The following is a 22,458-nucleotide window of genomic DNA, read 5'->3' on the forward strand; positions in this document are numbered from 1 at the left end:
CTGACCGATTAAGGGCTCTCCCCTCTGTGGAAAGGTGAACTACCTTAAGCGAGCCCTTACATGGCCAGATACCCTATCCTGAGTGACCTAAGGGACCTCAAATCTTGAACTAAGGTTATCTGTGAATATTTTCTAGCATCCACTAAAAAACTAATAGGACTATTTTCCTAAATCATATATTATTCATACAAACAATATTTTCAAATTTAATTAGTTAAAGGTAATTAGCAGAATCAAGATTATCACCATAAATTAACAAGACTTGAATGACTAGAATTACTGGCTATATATTCTGAGACATCCATACTTACTATGTTTAAAGAAATAAAAAATAAGCTTGAAAATACCTGAAAAGAATCAGAAACTATGAAAATGAGGCACAATTTGAAAAAGAATCAAACAGACCCTCTAGAGATGAAAAATGCAGCCAAATGCGACCAGTGTAAATCCACATCATCTACAACTGCAATAATGGGATACTAATTAGAATAAATTGTTCTCTCTATATGTATAACATGTTTAAATACAGTCTACTATCATATATATCTAAAAAGAACAAATAAAAATAGTTATGAAGAAAAAAAATTACAACAAAAACAACTACTTAAAGAGAAAAGGAAGCATTTTCATTAAAATCCAACATTTCAACTTAATGTTTTTTTTTAATTTTTTGTAGCTGTAGATGGACAGAATGCCTTTATTTTATTTGTTTATTTTTATGTGGTGCTAAGGATCCAACTCAATGCCTCACACATTCTACGCAAGTACTCTGTCACTGTACTACAGCCCCAACCTCTTAATGTTGTTTTGAAGATGCTAACCAATGCAGTTAAAAAAGAGAAAAAAATTAGATATGTAAATTTGAAAAGGAGATGGTTAGATTTTATTATTTGCAGATATTAAAATATTTATGAAACCCAAGAATACCTTAAAATGATAAACTATAAGTAAAAGTATAAAGAATATGAATAAACAATTCATAGAGGATCCCCAAGATGGCCACGAATAGAGTGCATCACACCCCCACCTCGTGTACCGCGCCACTGCGTGGGTGAATAATGAGTTAGAATGACAAAAAACTCTCTTGTTAAGAACTTACAGCAAAATGGGGGTGCACTGAAACCTAGAGGAAGGATTTCCAGCACCGAGGTCCAGTAATTGAGTCTCAAACATGAGCCAACTGTGCGACCGGACATCCGGGCTGACTGATCCGAGCGGCCCACCCCGCGGCTACAGATGGTGGGGAGCTGCCAAGAAGCAACCAGCAAGCAGGGAGATTGCTGCAGATTCTGTGGAATCCTGCCACCTGAGCACTCACGGAGCCCCAGGCTGAGTTCGGGATTTCAGATGGGGAAGGAAACGGGACGGTTCTATCCCCCACAACAGAAACTCCACCAAGGAAACCATCGGCCAACATCTTGGAGAGCTGAGTCACCACCACCACTCTCCAATAGATTGCAACAATAAAACAGGTGCGTGTTACTCAGCTCATCGCCCAACAGCAGGGAATTCGCATAAAATCTCTCCTAGGCTCTCCGGGGGAGGGATTATCAGAGCAAGCCTGCATAAAGACGCGGGGAAAACTAGAGACACCCGACCTTCAACTCCCCCTCCCATCAGTGGGAAAAATGAAACCTGTATTGCCAGTGCGGGGGAGGAGCAAGCGGAAAAAATCAAAACAATAGAGTGCCGGGGGGGGGGTTCTCAATAGCCACCCTCCATGCCCAACAAACGGCAGGCCCATAGTACAGTTTGAACTGCCGAGAGGCATCACTCAAGGGAAATATGGTCTAGCAGGAGAAACCTGGACTAGTAGGAGAAACCAGGGGACTAGAGGCCAGGCCCTCGCGACTGGGCGGCTGGAGTCCGCGACCGACGGCACGACTGGGCAGCTAGAGATTGCCCGCCCACCAGCAACAGCCGGCCCATTGCCCCTGTGACTGGGCAGCTAGAGATCGCCTGCCCACCAGCTACAGCTGGCCCATTGCCCCTGCGACTGAGCAGCTGGAAACCCCACGCCCGACAGCGACCAATCGCCCACCGGCTGCCCGTGCGACTGGGCAGCTGGGGACTGCCCGCCCGCATGCGACAGCCGGCCCATTGCCCCTGCAACTGTGCGGCTAGAGATCGCCCGCCCACCAGCGACAGCCGGCCCATTGCCCCTGCGACTGGGCAGCTGGAGACCGCATGCCCGCCGGCAACCGACCGCACTACTAGGCGACTAGAGATTGCCCACCCACCAGCGACAGCCAGCCCATTGCCCCTGTGACTGAGCAGCTAGAAACCGCAAGCCCGCCGGCGACCAATCACCCGCCAGCTGCCAGCATGACTGGGCGGCTGGAGACTGCCCGACGGCTGGCATCCGGGAGCTGAAACCAACCAGAGACAGTCCAGTCCCACCGCTCCATTCGGACACCCCAGTAAGGAGCCTAGGGCCCGCCATAGCAGAGAGGTGACGTCACTGGAGCTAGGCCTTTGGAATTCCTTCCCAGCAGAATCCACTTTAGCAAGCATAGTATACCAACACAAAGGAGAGACAACAGAGATATAAAAAACCAAAACAAATTTATAGAAGAGAGCAGAAACACAGCAATCAAATAGAGATGGAAAGTAGCGTGAACATCATGAAAAAAGGAGTACAAACAATGCAGGACAACTTAATTCTACAGGAGGACCTAAAAGCATCAGAAACAGGGATAGGGAAAGAACTCAAGGCATACCTAACTCAGATGGAAAGGAATATTAGAGAAGACATGAGACAGCAAGTCCAAGCAATAAAAGTTTATTTTGAAAATGAATTAAACAAACAAATTCAAATGGCAAAGAACGAGCTTTACCAGGAGATAGAGATCTTAAAAAAAATCAAACAGTAATCCTAGAAATGCAGGAAACTATAAACCAAATTAAGAACTCAAACGAGAATATTACAAATAGACTAGATCAAGTAGAAGTCAGAACATCAGATAATGAAGACAAAGTTTATCAACTTGAAAAGAATATAGTCAACACAGAAAAGATGCTTAAATCCCACGAGCAATCTATTCAAGAAATATGGGATGTCATAAAAAAACAAATTTGAGAGTCATCGGGATAGAAGAAGGCATAGAAAATCAAACCAAAGGAATGGACAACATATTAAATGAAATAATTCTAGAAAACTTCCCAGAGATCAAAGATGGAATGGATTGCCAAATCCTGGAAGCCTACAGGACCCCAAACTTTCAAAACCGTAATACACCAACTCCAAGACATATAATTATGAAGATAGCCAACATACAGAACAAGGAGAGAATATTAAAAGCTACGAGAGAAAGGAGGCAGATTACATTCAGGGGTAAACCAATTAGGTTAACGACTGATTTTCCATCACAGACTTTAAAAGCGAGAAGATCCTGGAACAATGTATTTCAAACGCTGAAAAATAATGGTTTCCAACCAAGAATACTGTATCCAGCAAAATTAAGCTTCAGATTTGACAATGAAATTAAAATCTTTCATGGTAAACAAAAGCTAAAAGAATTCGCAGCCAGAAAAACAGCACTGCAAAGCATTTTGAGCAAAATACTACAAGAAGAGGAATTGAAAAATAGTGCCCAAACTAACAGCAGGAGGTATCTCAGTAAAGGGGGAGGAAAATAACCAAAAAGTAAAAACTAGCCAAACTAAAATAAATAAATAAATAAACATGACTGGAAGTACAATTCATATTTCAATTGTAACCTTAAATGTTAATGGCCTAAACTCACCAATCAAGAGACATAGGCTAGTAACCTGGATCAAAAAAACAAATCCAACAATATACTGCCTTCAGGAGACTCATATAATAGGAAAAGACATACACAGGCTGAAGGTAAAAGATTGGGAAAAATCATACCACTCACATGGCCCTCGGAAGCAAACAGGGGTGGCGATATTCATATAGAATAAAATCAACTTCAAACCTAAGTTAATCAAAAGGGATGAAGAAGGACACTATATACTGTTAAAAGGAACCATCCACCAACAAGACATAACAATTATCAATTTGTATGCACCAAACAATGGTGCTGCAACCTTCATAAAACAAACTCTCCTCAAGTTCAAGAGTCAAATAGACCACAACACAATAATTATGGGTGACTTCAACACACTGCTCTCACCATTAGACAGATCCTCTAGACAAAAGCTGAATAAAGAAACTATTGAACTCAATAGCACAATCAATAACCTAGACTTAACCAACATACATAGAATATATCAACCATTATCAAGTGGATACACGTTCTTCTCAGCAGCACATGGGTCCTATTCAAAGATAGACCATATATTATGCCATAGGGCAACTCTTAGTAAATATAAAGGCGTGCAGATAATACCATGCACCACATCTGATCATAATGGAATGAAACTGGAAATCAATGATAAAAACAGGAAGGAAAAATTCTACATCACATGGAAAATGAACAATATGTTACTGAATGATCAATGGGTTACAGAAGACATAAAGGAGGAGATAAAAAAAATTCATAGATACAAATGACAATACAGACACAACATACCGGAATCTATGGGATACAATGAAAGCAGTTTTAAGAGGGAAATTCATTCCTTGGAGTTCTTTCCTCAAAAAAAGAAAAAATCAACAAATAAATGAACTCACACTACACCTCAAAAACTTAGAAAAGGAAGAGCAAAACAACAGCAAATGTAGTAGAAGACAAGAAATAATTAAAATTAGAGCAGAAATCAACAAAATTGAAACAAAAAAAAAACATTGAAAAAACTGAAAAAACTAAAAGTTGGTTCTTTGAAAAAATAAATAAGATCAACAGGCCCTTAGCCATGCTAACGAAGAGAAGAACTCAAATTACTAACATATGGGATGAAAAAGGCAATATCACAACAGACACTACAGAAATACAGAAGATAATTAGAAAGTATTTTGAAACCCTATATTCCAATAAAATAGAAGATAGTGAAGATATCAATAAATTTCTTAAGTCATACGATCTGCCCAGAGTGAGTCAGGAAGACACATGCAATTTAAACAGACCAATAACAAAGGAAGAAATAGAAGAAGCCATCAAAAGACTACCAACCAAAAAAAGCCCTGGACCGGATGGGTATACATCGGAGTTTTACAAAACCTTCAAAGAAGAATTAATACCAATACTTTTCAAGCTATTTCATGAAATAGAAAAAGAAGGAGCTCTTCCAAATTCATTCTATGAGGCCAACATCACCCTGATCCCAAAACCAGACAAAGACACTTCAAAGAAAGAAAACTACAGACCAATATCTCTAATGAACTTGGATGCAAAAATTCTCAATAAAATCCTGGTGAATCGAATACAAAAGCATATCAAAAAAATTGTACACCATGATCAAGTAGGATTCATCCCTGGGATGCAAGGCTGGTTCAATATACGGAAATCAATAAATGCTATTCACCACATCAATAGACTTAAACACAAGAACCATATGATCATCTCAATAGATGCAGAAAAAGCATTTGACAAAGTACAGCATCCCTTTATGTTCAAAACACTAGAAAAACTAGGGATAACAGGAACTTACCTCAACATTATAAAAGCTATATATGCTAAACCTCAGGCTAGCATCATCCTAAATGGAGAAAAACTGAAGGCATTCCCTCTAAAATCTGGAACAAGACAGGGATGCCCTCTATCACCACTTCTATTCAATTTAGTTCTTGAAATACTAGCCAGAGCAATTAGACAGACGAAAGAAATTAAAGGCATAAAAATAGGAAAAGAAGAACTTAAATTATCGCTATTTGTGGATGACATGATAATATATTTAACAGACCCAAAAGGGTCTACAGAGAAACTGCTAGAGTTAATAAATGAATTCAGCAAAGTGGCAGGATATAAAATCAACACACATAAATCAAAGGCATTCCTGTATATCAGCAACAAAACTTCTGAAATGGAAATGAGGAAAACCACTCCATTCACAATATCCTCAAAGAAAATAATATACTTGGGAATCAACCTAACAAAAGAGGTGAAAGATTTATACAATGAAAACTACAGAACCCTAAAGAGAGAGATAGAAGAAGCTCTTCGAAGATGGAAAAATGTACCCTGTTCATGGATAGGCAGAACTAACATCATCAAAATGGCGATACTACCCAAAGTTCTCTACAGGTTTAATGCGATGCCAATTAAAATCCCAATGGCATTTCTTGTAGAAATAGATAAAGCAATCATGAAATTCATATGGAAAAACAAAAGACCCAGAATAGCAAAAGCAATTCTAAGTGGGAAGTGTGAATCTGGAGGTATAACGATACCAGACTTCAAACTGTACTACAAAGCAGTAGTAACAAAAACAGCATGGTACTGGTACCAAAACAGGCAGGTGGACCAATGGTACAGAATAGAGGACACAGAGACTAATCCACAAAGTTACAACTATCTTATATTTGATAAAGGGGCTAAAAACATGAAATGGAGGAAGGATAGCATTTTCAACAAATGGTGCTGGGAAAATTGGAAATCCATATGCAACAAAATGAAACTGAATCCCTTTCTCTCGCCATGCAAAAAAGTTAACTCAAAATGGATCAAGGAGCTAGATATCAAATCAGAGACACTGTGTCTGATAGAAGAAAAAGTTGGCTACGATCTACATATTGTGGGGTCGGGCTCCAAATTCCTTAATAGGACGCCCATAGCCCAAGAGTTAATAACAAGAATAAACAAATGGGACTTACTTAAACTAAAAAGTTTTTTCTCAGCAAGAGAAACAATAAGAGAGGTGAATAGGGAGCCTACATCCTGGGAACAAATTTTTACCCCTCACACCTCAGATAGAGCCCTAATATCCAGAATATACAAAGAACTCAAAAAATTAAACAATAAGATAACAAATAACCCAATCAACAAATGGGCCAAGGACCTGAACAGACACTTCTCAGAGGAGGACATACAATCAATCAACAAGTACATGAAAAAATGCTCACCATCTTTAGCAGTCAGAGAAATGCAAATCAAAACCACCCTAAGATACCATCTCACTCCAGTAAGATTGGCAGCCATTATGAAGTCAAACAACAATAAGTGCTGGCGAGGATGTGGGGAAAAGGGTTCACTTGTACACTGCTGGTGGGACTGCAAATTGGCAAGGCCAATTTGGAAAGCAGTATGGAGATACCTGGGAAAGCTGGGAATGGATCCACCATTTGACCCAGCTATCGCCCTCCTCGGACTATTCCCTGAGGATCTTAAAAGAGCGTACTATAGGGATACTGCCACATCAATGATCATAGTGGCACAATTCACAATAGCTAGACTGTGGAACCAACCTAGATGCCCTTCAATAGATGAATGGATAAAAAAAAAAAATGTGGCATCTATACACAATGGAGTACTAGGCAGCAATAAAAAATGACAAAATTATAGAATTTGCAGAGAAATGGATGGCATTAGAGCAGATTATGCTAAATGAAGCTAGCCAATCCTTAAAAAACAAATGCCAAATGTCTTCTTTGATATAAAGAGAGCAACTAAGAACAGAACAGGGAGGAAGAGCATGAGGAAAAGATTAACATTAAACAAAGACGAGTGGGGGCAGAGAAAGGGAGAGAGAAGGGAAAGCATAAGGAAATGGTAGGAGACCCTCAATGTTATACAAAATTACATAGAAGAGGATGTGAGGGGAAAGGGCGGGGGAAACAAGGGAGAGAATTGAACAACAGCAGATGAGGTAGAGAGGGATGATGGGTGGGGAGGGGAGGGGGGATAGTAGGGGATAGGAAAGGTAGCAGAATACAACAGTAACTAATATGCCATTATGTAAAAATGTGAGTGTGTAACCGATATGATTCTGCAATTTGTATTTGGGGTAAAAATGGGAGTCCATAACCCAATTGAGTCAAATGTATGAAAGATGATATATCATGAGCTTTGTAATGTTTTGAACAACCAATAAAAAAAAACAATTTATAGAAAAATAAACACTTCTTACATATAAAGAGTTGATTCATATATGAGAAATTCAAGTTAATCTACAATTAGATATAATTTTTACCTGTAATTTTGGTGAGGATCAAGAAGTTTGATACCTTTCACGAAGGCATGAAGATATAGACTCTCAAATATTGGAGAGCAATTTGTCAATATCCATCAAATTATATATCATATGACAGTTTATATTGATCCAAAACTCTACTTATAAAAAAATTAGTCCACATATATGTGAAATAACATATGTGTATTACTTAACTCAGACTTGTTTGTAATTGCTATTACAAAGATTGAAAACATCATAAATGTCTATAACTAGAGCACTGAGTAAAAAAAAGAAAAATTTTGCATGATACATTTGTTAAATGGAATGATACTGATCAGAAAAAAAATCTTTTAATGGCTTATAAGAAAGTTTCTTTTTGGATTTATGTTTGTGTGTGTGTTTTATTTTACATCAAATTGCCTATGTTTGGCTATTTTTTACTTTTAAAAATGTCAATCTTTAAAATAGTTAAATTTCTTTATAATATGTTGAATTTTTTTCAGAAAGTATTAAGTACACAAAATGTTAGTTTAATATTTCTAAGTCATTAGAAACTTTTCTTTTTTAACTTAGGGACTTCATTACTGACTGACATTCGAGAATCTGGTGACAACATATTGAAGATGATAGAATGTGGAGAGTACATTAATTATGTTGCTACCAGAGACACAACATGCCTTTCTTTTCTCATGAGCCTTCTCTTAAAGAATTCCTGCCCTGTGCTTCTCACAGGTATTTTTAAAAAATGTAAATGAAGGGGTATTTTAGAGTTAGGAGGAAATATTACTTGGTCCAAACATGTGAAATGGGAAAAAATAGGTCCTGAAAAGTTTTGGTGACTATATCAATTCACATCCTTACTAACAGTGTATAAAATGCCCATTTCCCTACATATTTTCTATTAGAGGACATTGTGAATCTTTTTCATCTTTTCATTACCTTCAGGAAAATTCTAGCAGTAGAACTACTGAGCAAATATATAACTGGTCTCCATAGCCTGCGGGCTGAGGTCCTTGGAGGTCCACTAATGGTAACATTGATTGGTTTAATTAAATCTACACATGTAATTCCTCAACTGGAAGCTAAATTTTTCACTTTTTTACTTTTACCAAAGGAATCACTCTATGGCTTCCATTGTTTCTGAACATTTATTTCAACTTAATCACCTTTTCCAGTTTTCTAACTTATATGGTCCATCACCAGAGGCAAGTACTATCATTTTCCCGGTTCCATATTCAAAGAATTCCAGCAGGGTGACTCTCAGGTAACCATAGCTTGCCTTTAATTTCATCTAAGGAATTATTATTTAGTGAATTATCAAGTCATGAGTCCCTGTTCTGCCTCAATAAAGAATTTATCATCAAATTTCTCCCTCCGATTGTCTTAGCAAATGTTCTCAAGGAATTTCATTTCATGTAGTATTTCTAGTGTGCTATAGGCAAAACAATTTGTGATGGGCTTAATGAACATTAGATAAAAATATATAGACAGTAGAATAAATCAGATATAACTTTCCTTTGCTCTTAAATGAATACACGACCAGTGTAAACTCCATATTATGTACAACTACAAGAATAGGATCCTAATTGGAATGGGTTGTACTATATGTATGTATGTCAAAATGCACTGTACTGTCATGTATATATAAAAATAACAAATTTTAAAAACCCATTAGCTCCTTATCTATTCTTTTGTAAAATATGTAAATAATGTAGACTCTGAGAAGGATACATATTAACTCACTTACCTAGCCAGTATCACATTTTAAAAAGGGAAAAGCAAAAACATACTTTTCAAGTAAATTTCAGATGAAGGAAAATGCTATTGTTTCCTCAGACACCTAGGCTAGAGGTCTAACTCTGGGGATCCCAATAAACCAGGTCTGTTACACTATTAGTTCGTTTTAATATGTTAACATATGTCATTTTCTGGCATGTAATTCTAACCTAAAATATTTTTCCCTCTTAGGAGAATGTGGTGTTGGGAAAACTGCTACCATTAACCAAATGCTTGAAAAGTTAGAGAACTCCGGAGCATTTGATATAAAATATGGGTCAATTTTAGGAGATGTCCTATTACATAATGAGATCAAAAAATCAAGGTTGTATATATTACACTTTAAATTTTATTCATCTATTATTTAGATTCTATTTATAAAAAAATGTTGGCCTTAACATATGTGTGCCTTGTTTTTAAAAAGCAAATCTATGCAATGAATTGCCTGAAATTCTATCATGATATATTTCTTTTATTTTATACCTTTATTTTTAATAATTTTTATGTATTTTAATTAGGTATAATAACAGAATAATATTTTATTTAGTTATTTATTTTTATGTGGTCCTGAGGATCAAACCCAGAATCTCACATGTGCTAGGCAAGTGCTCCACCACTGAGCTACAACCCCAGCCCCATATATATTTCTATGTAATAAAAAAGTCACAAGGAAAAATTGCAGAATGATATATAAACTATGTGTGTAAAATATATGCAAAGAAAAAAGCCTGAAAGTAATGCACCAAAATGTTAAGACCATGAATAATTTTTTCTGGTTATCATTATTTTCTCAATGTTTTGTAACAAATGTTACTTTTATTAAACTAAAAAAAAAGTAAATCTATTATATAAAAAGGCAGAGTTATTCAAAAGAAGAATTTTCCTAATCTCCCCTTTATGTTTTCAATTTAAATGCTCTCACTTAAAAATAATAATTGTATATATTTGTGGGATGTATGTTTTGATATGCATTATGAAATGATTACTTCAGCTAATTAACACATCTATCACCTCACTACTATTTTTTAGAGTGAGAACATTTAATTTTTTTATTTGCTATATTGAAATAGGCAATACATTAGTATTAACTGTAGTCATCACTATGCAAGAGACCTTGAAATCTTATTCCTATATCTAACTGAACGTTGTTCTCTGACCATTCCCTCCCACCTCACCTCCTTACCTCTGGAAACCACCATTCTATCCTTTGCTTCATCTTTTTTATATTCCAAATATAAGTGAGATTATGCACTATTTGTCTTTCTGTGCCTGACTTGTATCTCTTGGCATAATGTCCTCCAGGTTCATCTATGTTGTCACAGATGACAAGATTTCATCCTTTTTAAGGCTGAACACCATTTTGTATACATACATTTTATTTATCCATTTATTCACTGATCAGTGGTTAGTGCAATATCTTGGCTATTGTAAGTAATGCTGCAGTGAACATTGAAATGTAGATGTCTATTCAACATACTGATTTCAGTACTTTGGGGTATATACCCAGAAATGGGATTGCTGTATCATATAGTAATTCTAGATGTAGTTTTTTGAGGAGCCTCCATACTGTTTTCCAGAATGTCTGCACTAATTACATTTCTATGGACAGTGTACAAGGGTTCCTTTACTTCCACAGTCCTTATGATTTTCCTTTTCCTGATGACAAATGATGTTGAGTATTTTCCCATAAACCAATTGGCTATTTGTATGTCTTCTTTTGTGAAATGTGTTGTGACCATTTTTTAACTGTTTTCTTTTTATCTAGTAATTTGGGTTCTTTACATATTTTGGATACTAACTCCTTCTCAAATGTATGGTTTGCAGACATTTTCTTCAATTCCATAAGTTGTTTCTTCATTCTGTTGTTTCTTTTGTTATAAAAAAGCATTTTAATGTTTTTTATATTTTATTGGTGCATTGTAATTGTGTAATGCACATAATTACATAATGATACATAATGGTGAGATTTGTGATTACATATTCATACATGCACACAATTCAACAATATAATTTGGCCAATATCATTTCGAAGTACTTCCCCTTTCCTTCCTGTCGTCCCTCCCTTTGATCCCTTTCCTCTATTCTACTGATTTCCCATTGATTTTATTGAGATTCCCCCACATTTCTTTTCCTTTTTCCTCTCTAGCTTCCAAATTTTCCCTAATTTTATATGATAGCATTTCTTGGATAGAGGTGAAATAATTTTGATGTTGTAAAAACAAACATATATTAGGTGCTAAAAAAAACAAAAAAGAAAGAAAAAAAAAGTCTCTGAACATAATGCCTAAACATGCATTCTGAGTTTGAGTCTTCTTTTTCATGAAAAGAAAAGAAATTCTTTTCTTTTTTTTTCACATCTGCATACATGAAGTTTGTACAACAATGATGTCTCCTTCCACCATCCATGCAATTCCCCTTCTCCCTCCCTTTCTCTCCCACCCCTCTTCCCATACTCTTCGTCCCTACCCCATTTTGAGTCACCCCCCTTATATCAAAGAAGACATTTGGCATTTTTTCGGGGGGATTGGCTAACTTCACTTAGCATAATCTGTCTAATGCCATCCATTTCCCTTCAAATGCCATGATCTTATTATTTTATAGTGCTGAGTAATATTCCATTGTGTATAAATGCCACATTTTTTTTTTATCCATTCATTCATTGAAGGACATCTAGTTTGGCTCCACAGTTTAGCTATTATGAATTGTGTTGCTATAAACATTAATGTGGCTATGTCCTTGTAGTATGCTATTTTTAGTTCCTTTGGGTATAGTCCAAGAAGAGGAATAGCTGGGTCAAGTGGTGGTTTTATTCCCAGCTTTCCAAGGAATCTTCATACTGATTTCCAAATTGGCTGCACCAATTGCAGTCCCACCAGCAGTGTATGAGTGTACCTTTTTCTCTGCATCCTCACCAGCACTTGTTGTTTGTCTTCTTAATGGCTGCCATTCTTACTGGAGTGAGATGGTATCTTAGAGTAGTTTTAATTTGCATTTCTCTGATTGCTAGAGATGATTAGCATTTTTTCTTATATTTGTTGATTGATTGTATATCCTCTTCTGAGAAGTGTCTGTTCAGGTCCTTGGCCCATTTATTGATTGGATTGTTTGGGGTTTTTTGGTGCTTATCTTGTTCAGCTCTTTATATACCCTAGAGATTAGCACTCTATCTGATGTGTGAGGGGTAAAAATTTGTTCCCAAGATGTAAGCTCCCTATTCACCTCACATATATTATTTCTCTTGACTGAGAAAAAACTTTTTAGTTTGAATCCATTCCATTTGTTGATTCTTGGTTTTAATTCTTGTACTATAGGCGTTTTATTAAGGAAGTTGGGACTTAGCCTCACGTGATGGAGATTGGGGCCTACTTTTTCTTCTATTAGACACAGAGTCTCTGGTTTAATTCCTAGACCCTTGATCCATTTTGAGTTAACTTTTGTGCATGGTGAGAGATAGGGATTCAATTTCATTTTGTTGCATATGGATTTCCAATTTTCCCAGCACCATTTGTTGAAGATGCTATCCTTTCTCCAGTGCATGCTTTTGGCATCTTTGTCTAATATAAGGTAGTTATAATTCTGTGGGTTAGTCTCTGTGTCCTCTATTCTGTACCATTGGTCTACCAGCCTTTTTTGGTGCCAGTACCGAGCTGTTTTTGTTACTATTGCTCTGTAGTATAGATTAAGGTCTGGTATAGCTAGCGATACCACCTGTGTCACTCTTCCTGCTTAGAATTGCTTTAGCTATTCTGGGTCTCTTATTTTTCCAGATGAATTTAATGATTGCTTTTTCTATTTCTATAAGGAATGTCATTGAGATTTTGATCAGAATTTCATTGAACCTGTATAGTGCTTTTGGTAGTATGGTCATTTTAATAATATTAATTCTGCCTATCCAGGAGCAAGGTAGATCTTTCCATCTTCTAAGGTCTTCTTCTATTTCTCTTTAGGGTTCTATAGTTTTCATTGTAAAGATCTTTCATCTCTTTTGTTAGATTGATTCTCAAGTATTTTATTTTTTTGAGAATATTGTAAGTGGAGTAGTTTTCCTCATTTCCTTTTCAGAGGATTTGTCATTGATATACAGAAACGCCTTTGATTTATAGGTGTTGATTTTATTTTATTTTTGTTTGTTTGTTTCTCCAGTCATTTTTTTATTGGTTGTTCAAAACATTACATAGTTCTTGACATATCATATTTCATACATTAGATTCAAGTGGGTTATGAACTCCCATTTTTACCCCAAATACAGATTGCAGAATCACTTCGGTTACACATCCACATTTTTACATAATGCCATATTAGTAACTGTTGTATTCTGCTACCTTTCCTATCCTCAACTATCCCCCCTCCCCTCCCCTCCCATCTTCTCTCTCTACCCCATCTACTGTAATTCATTTACCTCCTTGTTTATTATCCCATTCCCCTCACAACCTCTTTTTTTTTATTGGTTGTTCACAACATTACAAAGCTCTTGACATATCATATTTCATACATTAGATTGAAGTGGGTTATAAACTCCCAATTTTACCCCAAATGCAGATTGCAGAATCCCGTCGGTTACATATCCACAATTTTACATAATGCCCTATTAGTAATTGTTGTATTCTGCTACCTTTCCTATCCCCTACTATCCCCCCTCCCCTCCCCTCCCATCTTCTCTCTCTACCCCATGTATTGTAATTCATTTCTCTCCTTGTTTATTTTCCCATTCCCCTCACAACCTCTTATATGTAATTTTGTATAGCAATGAGGGTCTCCCTTGATTTCCATGCAATTTCCCTTTTCTCTCCCTTTCCCTCCCATCTCATGTCTCTGTTTAATGTTAATCTTTTCTTCCTGCTCTTCCTCCCTGCTCTGTTCATAGTTGCTCTCATTATATCAAAGAAGACATTTGGTATTTGTTTTTTAGGGATTGGCTAGCTTCACTAAGCATAATCTGCTCTAGTGCCATCCATTTCCCTGCAAATTCTATGATTTTGTCATTTTTTATTGCTGCATAGTACTCTATTGTGTATAGATGACACATTTTTTTTTATCCATTCATCTATTGAAGGTCATCTGGGTTGGTTCCACAGTCTAGCTATTATGAATTGTGCTGCTATGAACATCGATGTGGCAGTATCCCTGTAGCATGCTCTTTTAAGGTCTTCAGAGAATAGTCCAAGAAGGGCAATAGCAGGGTCAAATGGTGGTTCCATTTTATATTTTATAGGTGTTGATTTTATATCCTGCCACTTTGCTGAATTTATTTACTAGTTCTAGAAGTTTCTTGGTAGAGTTTTTTGGGTCTTCTAGTATAGAATTATATCATTAGCAAATAGTGCTAGTTTAAGTTCTTCTTTTCCTATAGTTATTCCTTTAATTTCTTTTGTCTAATTGCTCTGGCCAGTATTTCAAGAACTATGTTGAATAGAAGTGGTGAGAGAGGGCATCCCTGCCTTGTTCCAGATTCTAAAGGGAATGCCTTCAGTTTTTCTCCATTTAGAATGATGCTGGCCTGAGGCTTAGCATAGAGAGCTTTCACAATGTTGAGGTAAGTTCCTGTTATCCCTAGTTTTTCTAGTGTTTTGAAGATATTGGGGTGATGTATTTTGTCAAATGCTTTTTCTGCATCTATCGAGATGATCATATGGTTCTTATCTTTAAGTCCATTGATGTGATGAATTACATTTATTGATTTCTATATGTTGAACCAACCTTACATCCTGGGGATGAATCCCACTTGATCATGGTGCACGATCTTTTTGATATGTTTTTGTATCCAATTTTCCAGAATTTTATTGAGGATTTTTGCATCTATATTCATTAGAGATATTGGTCTGAAGTTTTCTTTCTTTTAGGTGTCTTTGTCTGGTTTTGGAATCAGGGTGACATTTTAATGTTTTTTAATTATGTTTTTTAGTTGTAGATGGACACAGTACCTTTATTTTATTTGTTTTTATGTGGTGCTGAGGATCAAACCCAGTGCTTCACACATGCTAAGAAAGCACTCTACCACTGAGCCATAACCCACCTGAGCCCTAAAAGCATTTTAATTTGATGCATTCCCATTTTTCTATTGCTTTTGTTGCTATGCTTTGGGCATTATATAAAAAATCTTTGCCCCGACCAATACTCTTTATAGTTTTTTTTTTCTAGTACTTTAATAGTTTCAGATGTGACATTTAGGTCTTTAGTTCATTTTGAGTTGATTTTTGTATAAGTTGTGAATAATGGTCCAACTTTATACTTCTGCGTATGGATATCTAGTTTTCATGATACCATTTATTGAAGAGACTCTCATCTCCCCATTATGTGTCTCTAGCATCTTTATCAAAAATCAATTCACCATAAGTGTCTGAGCTTATTTATGGGCTCTTTGCTCCATTTCTCATTGTGTGTGTGTTTATGTTACTATTATGTTGGCTTGATCACTATGCATTTATAGCATATTTTGAAATTAGATGATGTGATGCCTCCAGCTTTTTTCTTTCTGCTCAAGACTGCTTTGACTATTTGGAGTCTTTTGCAATTCCATAGGAAAAATGAAACATGACATTGGAATTTGTAGATTACTTTAGATAATGTGGACATTTTAACAATGTTAATTTTTTAAATATTTTTTAGTTGTCAATGGACCTTTATTTTATTTACTTATATACAGTATTGAGAATTGAACCAAGGACCTCACACATGCTAGGCAAGTGCTCTACTACTGAGCTACAACCCCAGCCCAACAATGTTAATTCTTGTAATCCATGAATACAAAATATGTTTCCACTTATTTGTATTTTCTTCAATTTTCCTCATCAGAAAAATTTTTTTAAGTTTTCAGTATATAGATTTTGCATCTTCTAGTTGAATAATTACTCCTAATTATCTTAATGACATTACATATTGGATTATTTATCTTTTTCAGATGGTTTGCTGCTAATGTATAGAAATATAGAAATATGATTTTAGTGTCTTGATTATGTATCCTGTAACTTTACTGAATTCACTTACCAATTCCAACAGTTTTATGGTGGATTTTCAGGGTTTTCTACATAAAATGTATGTCATCAGCAAATAGAAACAGTTTTACTTCTTCCTTTCCTATTTGGATGCCTTTATTTTATCTTGATTAATTTCTCTGTGACTTTCAGTACCATATTGGAAAGAAGTGATAAGAATGGGTATCCTCATCTTTCTGCTTTTCACTACTCAGACTGATGTTAATTGGGGGCTTTTCACATGTGGACTTTATTGTGTTGACATACACTCCTTCTATGCCTAATTCTCTGGAGTTTTTATCATGAAAAAGTATTGAACTTTGTGAAATGTTTTGAGTTTTTTTCTGCATCCATAATATAATTTTGTCCTTCATTTGTTAATTTGTGTGTGTCAAATCATCCTTGCATTCCCAGGAATAAATCCACTTGATCATGTTGAATGGTCTTTATAATGTGCTGTTGAATTTAGTTTTATTAAGATTTTGCATATGTGTTCATCAGAGTTAGTACCTCTAATTTTTTATAGTATCATGTTCTGGCCTTGGGATCAAGTTAATGCTAGCCTTGTAAAATGAGTTTAAAAATATTCCTCCTTCTTGACTTTTCTGGTAGAGATTGAGAAGGATTTATATTAGTTCCTCCTTAAATAATGGTAGAATTCAATGTTGAAATATCCAAGTCTGGGCTTTTCTTTGATGGGAGTCTTATTACTGACTCAATCTCCTTCCTTATTATTGGTCTACTGAGATTTTCTACTTAAAGGAAAATCTTCAAATTATGAACAACTAGTTTCATTCCTTTAAATAAGGAATTCTTACACATACTTTAAATATAAATAAATCTAAAATCTCAATTTTTATATAGCATAAAAGATAGCAATAATAATTTTTCTCCTAGAAAAAATGTGCCTAATAGATGCAAATAAAGTTTTGTATAACATTTTTTTTATTGTACTAGAAATATATGAGCTACTTAACAAATACAAAAAGACTTTTGTAAAGAAAAGTTTTATTTCTGTCACTCTGTATTCTGTCTGCCTCTTCCTAAAAGGAGAGGAAAAAGGAACTCTGAATTATACAAATAAAAAGTGCAAATTTCTAAAGTTAATTCTGGTTCTGTTAAAATATTAAAGAAGCCTATTGCTTTTGAATTGAATAAGAAGGCAAAATCTTGGAGAGGTTCATAAGACCTTTCCTCTAATCATGAAAGTCAGGTAGCCAGCTGTCTATGTCATGTACATACTTGGATATCCCATAAACATCTCAACCTTCACAAATCCAAAACATAACTCTTAATTTCTCTTCCAAACCTATATTCCTCCACTGTTCTTTACTTTAACAGAAAAGACTAGGTACTCAAGCTTAACACCTAGGAATCATCCTTGAGTTTCTTCCTATCCATCTTTAAAGTTCCTTCTGATCAATTACAATCATTGTATCTCCATTCTCATTACCCACATTTGGTCTCCTATTATTTGAATCTTCTGTCTTTACACATGTCACAAATTGCTTTAATTCTCCTGTTTCCAAGCCACCATCATCTACATCTTACACTACTAATTATTTTAGAATAGACTCTTACTGCACTTCAAGAAGACCTTTAAAATTTAGAGAGATAACTTTTTTAAGCATTTAATACAATAGAAATTATTCCTGATCTAAATATCACGAATAAGAGTCTAAAAAAAAAATAGGTATGCTTAATAGTGAATTGGATCTTTATTAAGACATACTATTTTGTCAAACATATAAAATCAAACACCTAAATACAAGATGAAAATAAAGACAAGTCTTTTACTGTATGATCCATAAGGCAAACATTTTATAAAGACAGAAGGGAGGTAATGGCTTACTACCTTTAGAAAACACCAATAACTTGGCATCCTAAGAATTTGCCCAGTTCAATTTTAAGTAAGTCCATGTTAAGTTTGAGTTTCAGTTTCAACGTGGATACTAATTTTATCTGTAAAAATATGAATGGGGATGGAGGATAGGGGGACTGTTTTCTTATAGAGGATATACAACTAAAATCAGCCACATGTTGTTATTTCATTTTTTGTTAATATAGATATAATTGTAAATAAACTAATTTTGAACCTTTAAAACATTTGATTCAATAGCCTAAAGCAGAACATCAGCGTCTTGTTTACTGAAACCCATAAGATATCAAGTAGAAAACATGGTATGTATTAATACAGTTTCAAAAGTTCTCTATCTCAACTGTATGTAAATCATTTCTTTTAGAAATCTCAGAAGGAAAAATTCAAATTGATAATTTAATATTAAAAAGTCCTCAAAAAATACCCAGTACTCTCTCAAATTGTTCTAATCTCTTCAAAAGATAGAGGAGAGACAGTAGAGAAGATTTACCTCCTTTGTCAATGAACTCAGATGAAATCTGGAAGTAACTGAACACACTTTCATGGTTTTAAACATAGTGCAATAGAAAATTATGATTCTATAAGTTCTCAAATCAGGCCATGCGATACAAACATACATGGAATTTCAGAAGCCTCATCTTTGAAAATTCTGATTTACTAATTTATGGAGCAACAACTCCACTTCTCAAGAAGAAAAAATGGGGCTATCCTGAGGTAGCTATGGAAAATGAAAGGGAGCCATGTCATCAGGTCCTGCCAGAAGACATTTTGTTCTTAAGCTGCTATAGTACTATCCCAAATTACCCTCTGGATGATCCTCCCTCAGAGAATGTGTGCCAATTTTTATGTATTTGCTAGATCTAGCTGCATGCTGCTTTTAGATCTTAAGAAGTTCTGTCTGTCTACTAACATGCATAAGTGAGAAGAGGGTCTCTGAGCTTTCATAAAGTTACATTTGACTATGGTTCTAGAGAGATACTGTTTACTGTGAAAAAGTAAGGAAACATTCCTAAATTGGTGTTCCTCCTCTCAGAATAGTTTTTTGGAAAAGACAACAAAATAGTAAAATTATATAATTTTCAAATGTTTGAACAGCCTAAAACAAAAATATTCTTAAAGTGTTCTCAATTTGTCTTTCTTTTTTTTTTTGCATGATAGATAATTCTACTAAGAAGCTGTATGACAAAACTGATGAAAGTCATAAAGGAATTATAGTTTCTGCAATAAATTTTAGCACCAATATGACAGTTGCCAAAATGAAGGAGATGATTCTTAAAAAGTTAGTGAGAAAAAATAAAGACACTCTTGGAGCACCTAAAAACAGCAGGGTAAAATACTTCCCTCCCTCCCTGTTAAATAATCTGGCTATGCTATTCAAATGATAAATTAATTTATTTTAATTAATACTAGTAAAAAGATTGTTATACAACATGCTCCTGAACTTTCCTAGAATATGCACTTTATAATGGAAACTCCGGTTTTCAAATCAATATAATTCAATTTTCCAACATAGAGAATTATACTGATTGAGATTACTAAGGCCAAAAGAAACTACTGAAATCTGAATAAAGATAAGAATACTGGAAAATGGGTTAGACGCTAACCTTGTGGTAACAAGAGAAGAGCCTTGTAACAACTCCCTCTTTCTTCTTCCTTCCTTCCTTCCTTCCTTCCTTTCTTTCTTTCTTTCCTGAGGATCAAACCCAGGGCTTCACACATGCAAGGCAAGTGCTCTGTCACTGAGCTACATCCACAACCTTTTTTATTTTTTTATTGTGAGATAGTATCTTACTAAGTTGCCCAGGCTGGCCTTGAACCTGTGATCCTTCTGCCTCAACCTCCTGAGTATCTGGGATTATAGACATGCACCACAGAGCTCACCTGTCTGTTTCTTAAAATGGTGTTGAGCATTTCTTTTTCTTACCCTCTGTCTACCTGGATAAGTATGTTAGCTTTTTATCACTGGGATTAAAAAAAACTTTAAATCTGGGAAAACAACTTAGAAGGAAAGATTGATTTTGGCTCCTAGTTTCAGAGGTTTTAGTCCATGGTTTCAGAGGTTTCAGTTTCAGAGGTTTTAGTCCATAGTCCTTCTGAGCAGAGGGGTAGAGCAGAGGAAAGCTGTTTACCTCTGGGAAGCAGAGACAGCAGAAGAGTCCAGGACAAGATAGAGTCCAACAGGACATGCCCCCAAAGACTTGCTCCCTCCAACTAAGTTCTACCACCTCCCAGTATCCATTCAGATTATGAATTTATTAATAGATTAATCCACTGATGATGTTAAAGCCCTCATGATCCAATTACTTCTGAAAAGCCCCACTACTGAAATTGCTTCATTAGGGACCAATGAGCTTTGGGGGGATATTCCATATCCAAATTATAACTGCCCATTTATTCAACCAAATTCTCTGTCACAATAGACATTTACATTGACTCCAATTCAATACCATAAAATAAGCAAAGGGGTAATTCCTACGATATCAATTTCAAGAGCTTTTAAGGGTTTGCTTCAGATTTCCTGGTTTTTAAATGATGATTTAGATAAACTTGGTAGATCTTTGCCTTCATAGGTAAACTTTAGAGATTTTGAAAAGGTTAATAATAGCCCAGTTAGATTAGATAATAGTACCTAATTGCACCACTAGCAAGCAAGAAAATTTTAGTTTGTGATACAAAAGAGGGGAAACTGGGTGTCTTACTAAAAATTATATTGACCATTACAAATTAGGTAATTAGGTAATTCAAAGTAAAGAGCTGTTTGTATTTTTTAACTAGTTACTTGTCTTGCAAAAAAGACAGTTAACTAGTTAATCTAAAGGGCCTAATGCACAGAGATTATAATCAGTATATTTCAGTACATAATATTTTCAAAGATGGAAAGAAACACAAGCTTAAAAGTTGGAATTGTGTCTGAATATTCTGCTGGTTGTTCTTGACAACAGCATTTGTAGGAGAATTTTAAAAGTCTAGTTCCAGGTGATAGGCTTATTCCCAAATGAGAGTACATATGAAATAAATAGCTAGACATCTATGATAGTGCCTTGCCAATAATAAGTAAATGCACTCAATAAGTAAATGCTTAATAAGTAATAGGCCTGTTCCTTTGTACAATTACACAATTAGATTATTAGCATCAAATATATTTCTATCATCAGACATAATTATTAGAAGTCCATAGAGGGTGAGCAGATTTTTCATTACTCTGAAAACTTACTGTTTTCTAAGATCTTATCTTCAAAAATAGAACTTGGTATTCTATTTTAATAGAAAAATAGACATGATATTATATATAATTTTGTTCTTATTCCATAGCATAATTAATATTTCCAATTCTTACTTTAAACAAAGGTACTACAAGTTGATATGCTTTAAAACATTTTGTTTTCCTTAAGATTATAATATTTATTGATGACATGAATACTCCAGGATCTGATATGTATGAAGCACAGCCACCACTGGAACTGATCAGACAATTGTTAGACATGGGAGGGGTTTATGATACTAAAAGAAATGTATGGAAGGTAAAGTATATTCTAAGATTTTGTTCACATTAAATATTGTTATTTAACAATAAATTAAACATTTGTAGCAGTGTGAAGTAAATTAAGTGAGAAATCTAGACAGTCTAGCCATATGGACATGTTAAAAGAGGCTAAGAGCCTAAATTAATCATGTCAATTACATCTTTGCAATTTAGAATAGGTCCATGTGTTTCAGAGACTCTACTTAGATTCTTTTCATCATTTCACCCAGCTTTACAGTGCTGTGATATTGTAAGAACATGTCAAATGGCCGTTATTATGTTAACAGCTAAGC

The 22,458-nt window shown here is 35.2% G+C and overlaps 1 protein-coding gene across 1 annotated transcript in view; it reads left to right on the top strand.

Annotated features, from left to right (window-relative positions):
- The window catches only part of Dnah14 (dynein axonemal heavy chain 14), a 322,525-nt gene that overhangs the window by 175,718 nt on the left and 124,349 nt on the right, over positions 1 to 22,458 (top strand). Inside the window, 5 exon segments of the mRNA XM_078022909.1 lie at positions 8,590 to 8,748; positions 9,985 to 10,117; positions 18,883 to 18,944; positions 19,801 to 19,970; positions 22,035 to 22,163. Coding sequence (XP_077879035.1) covers positions 8,590 to 8,748; positions 9,985 to 10,117; positions 18,883 to 18,944; positions 19,801 to 19,970; positions 22,035 to 22,163 — 653 coding nt within the window.

This window comes from Ictidomys tridecemlineatus, chromosome 10 (assembly GCF_052094955.1).
Source record: "Ictidomys tridecemlineatus isolate mIctTri1 chromosome 10, mIctTri1.hap1, whole genome shotgun sequence".
Lineage (NCBI taxonomy): Eukaryota > Metazoa > Chordata > Mammalia > Rodentia > Sciuridae > Ictidomys > Ictidomys tridecemlineatus.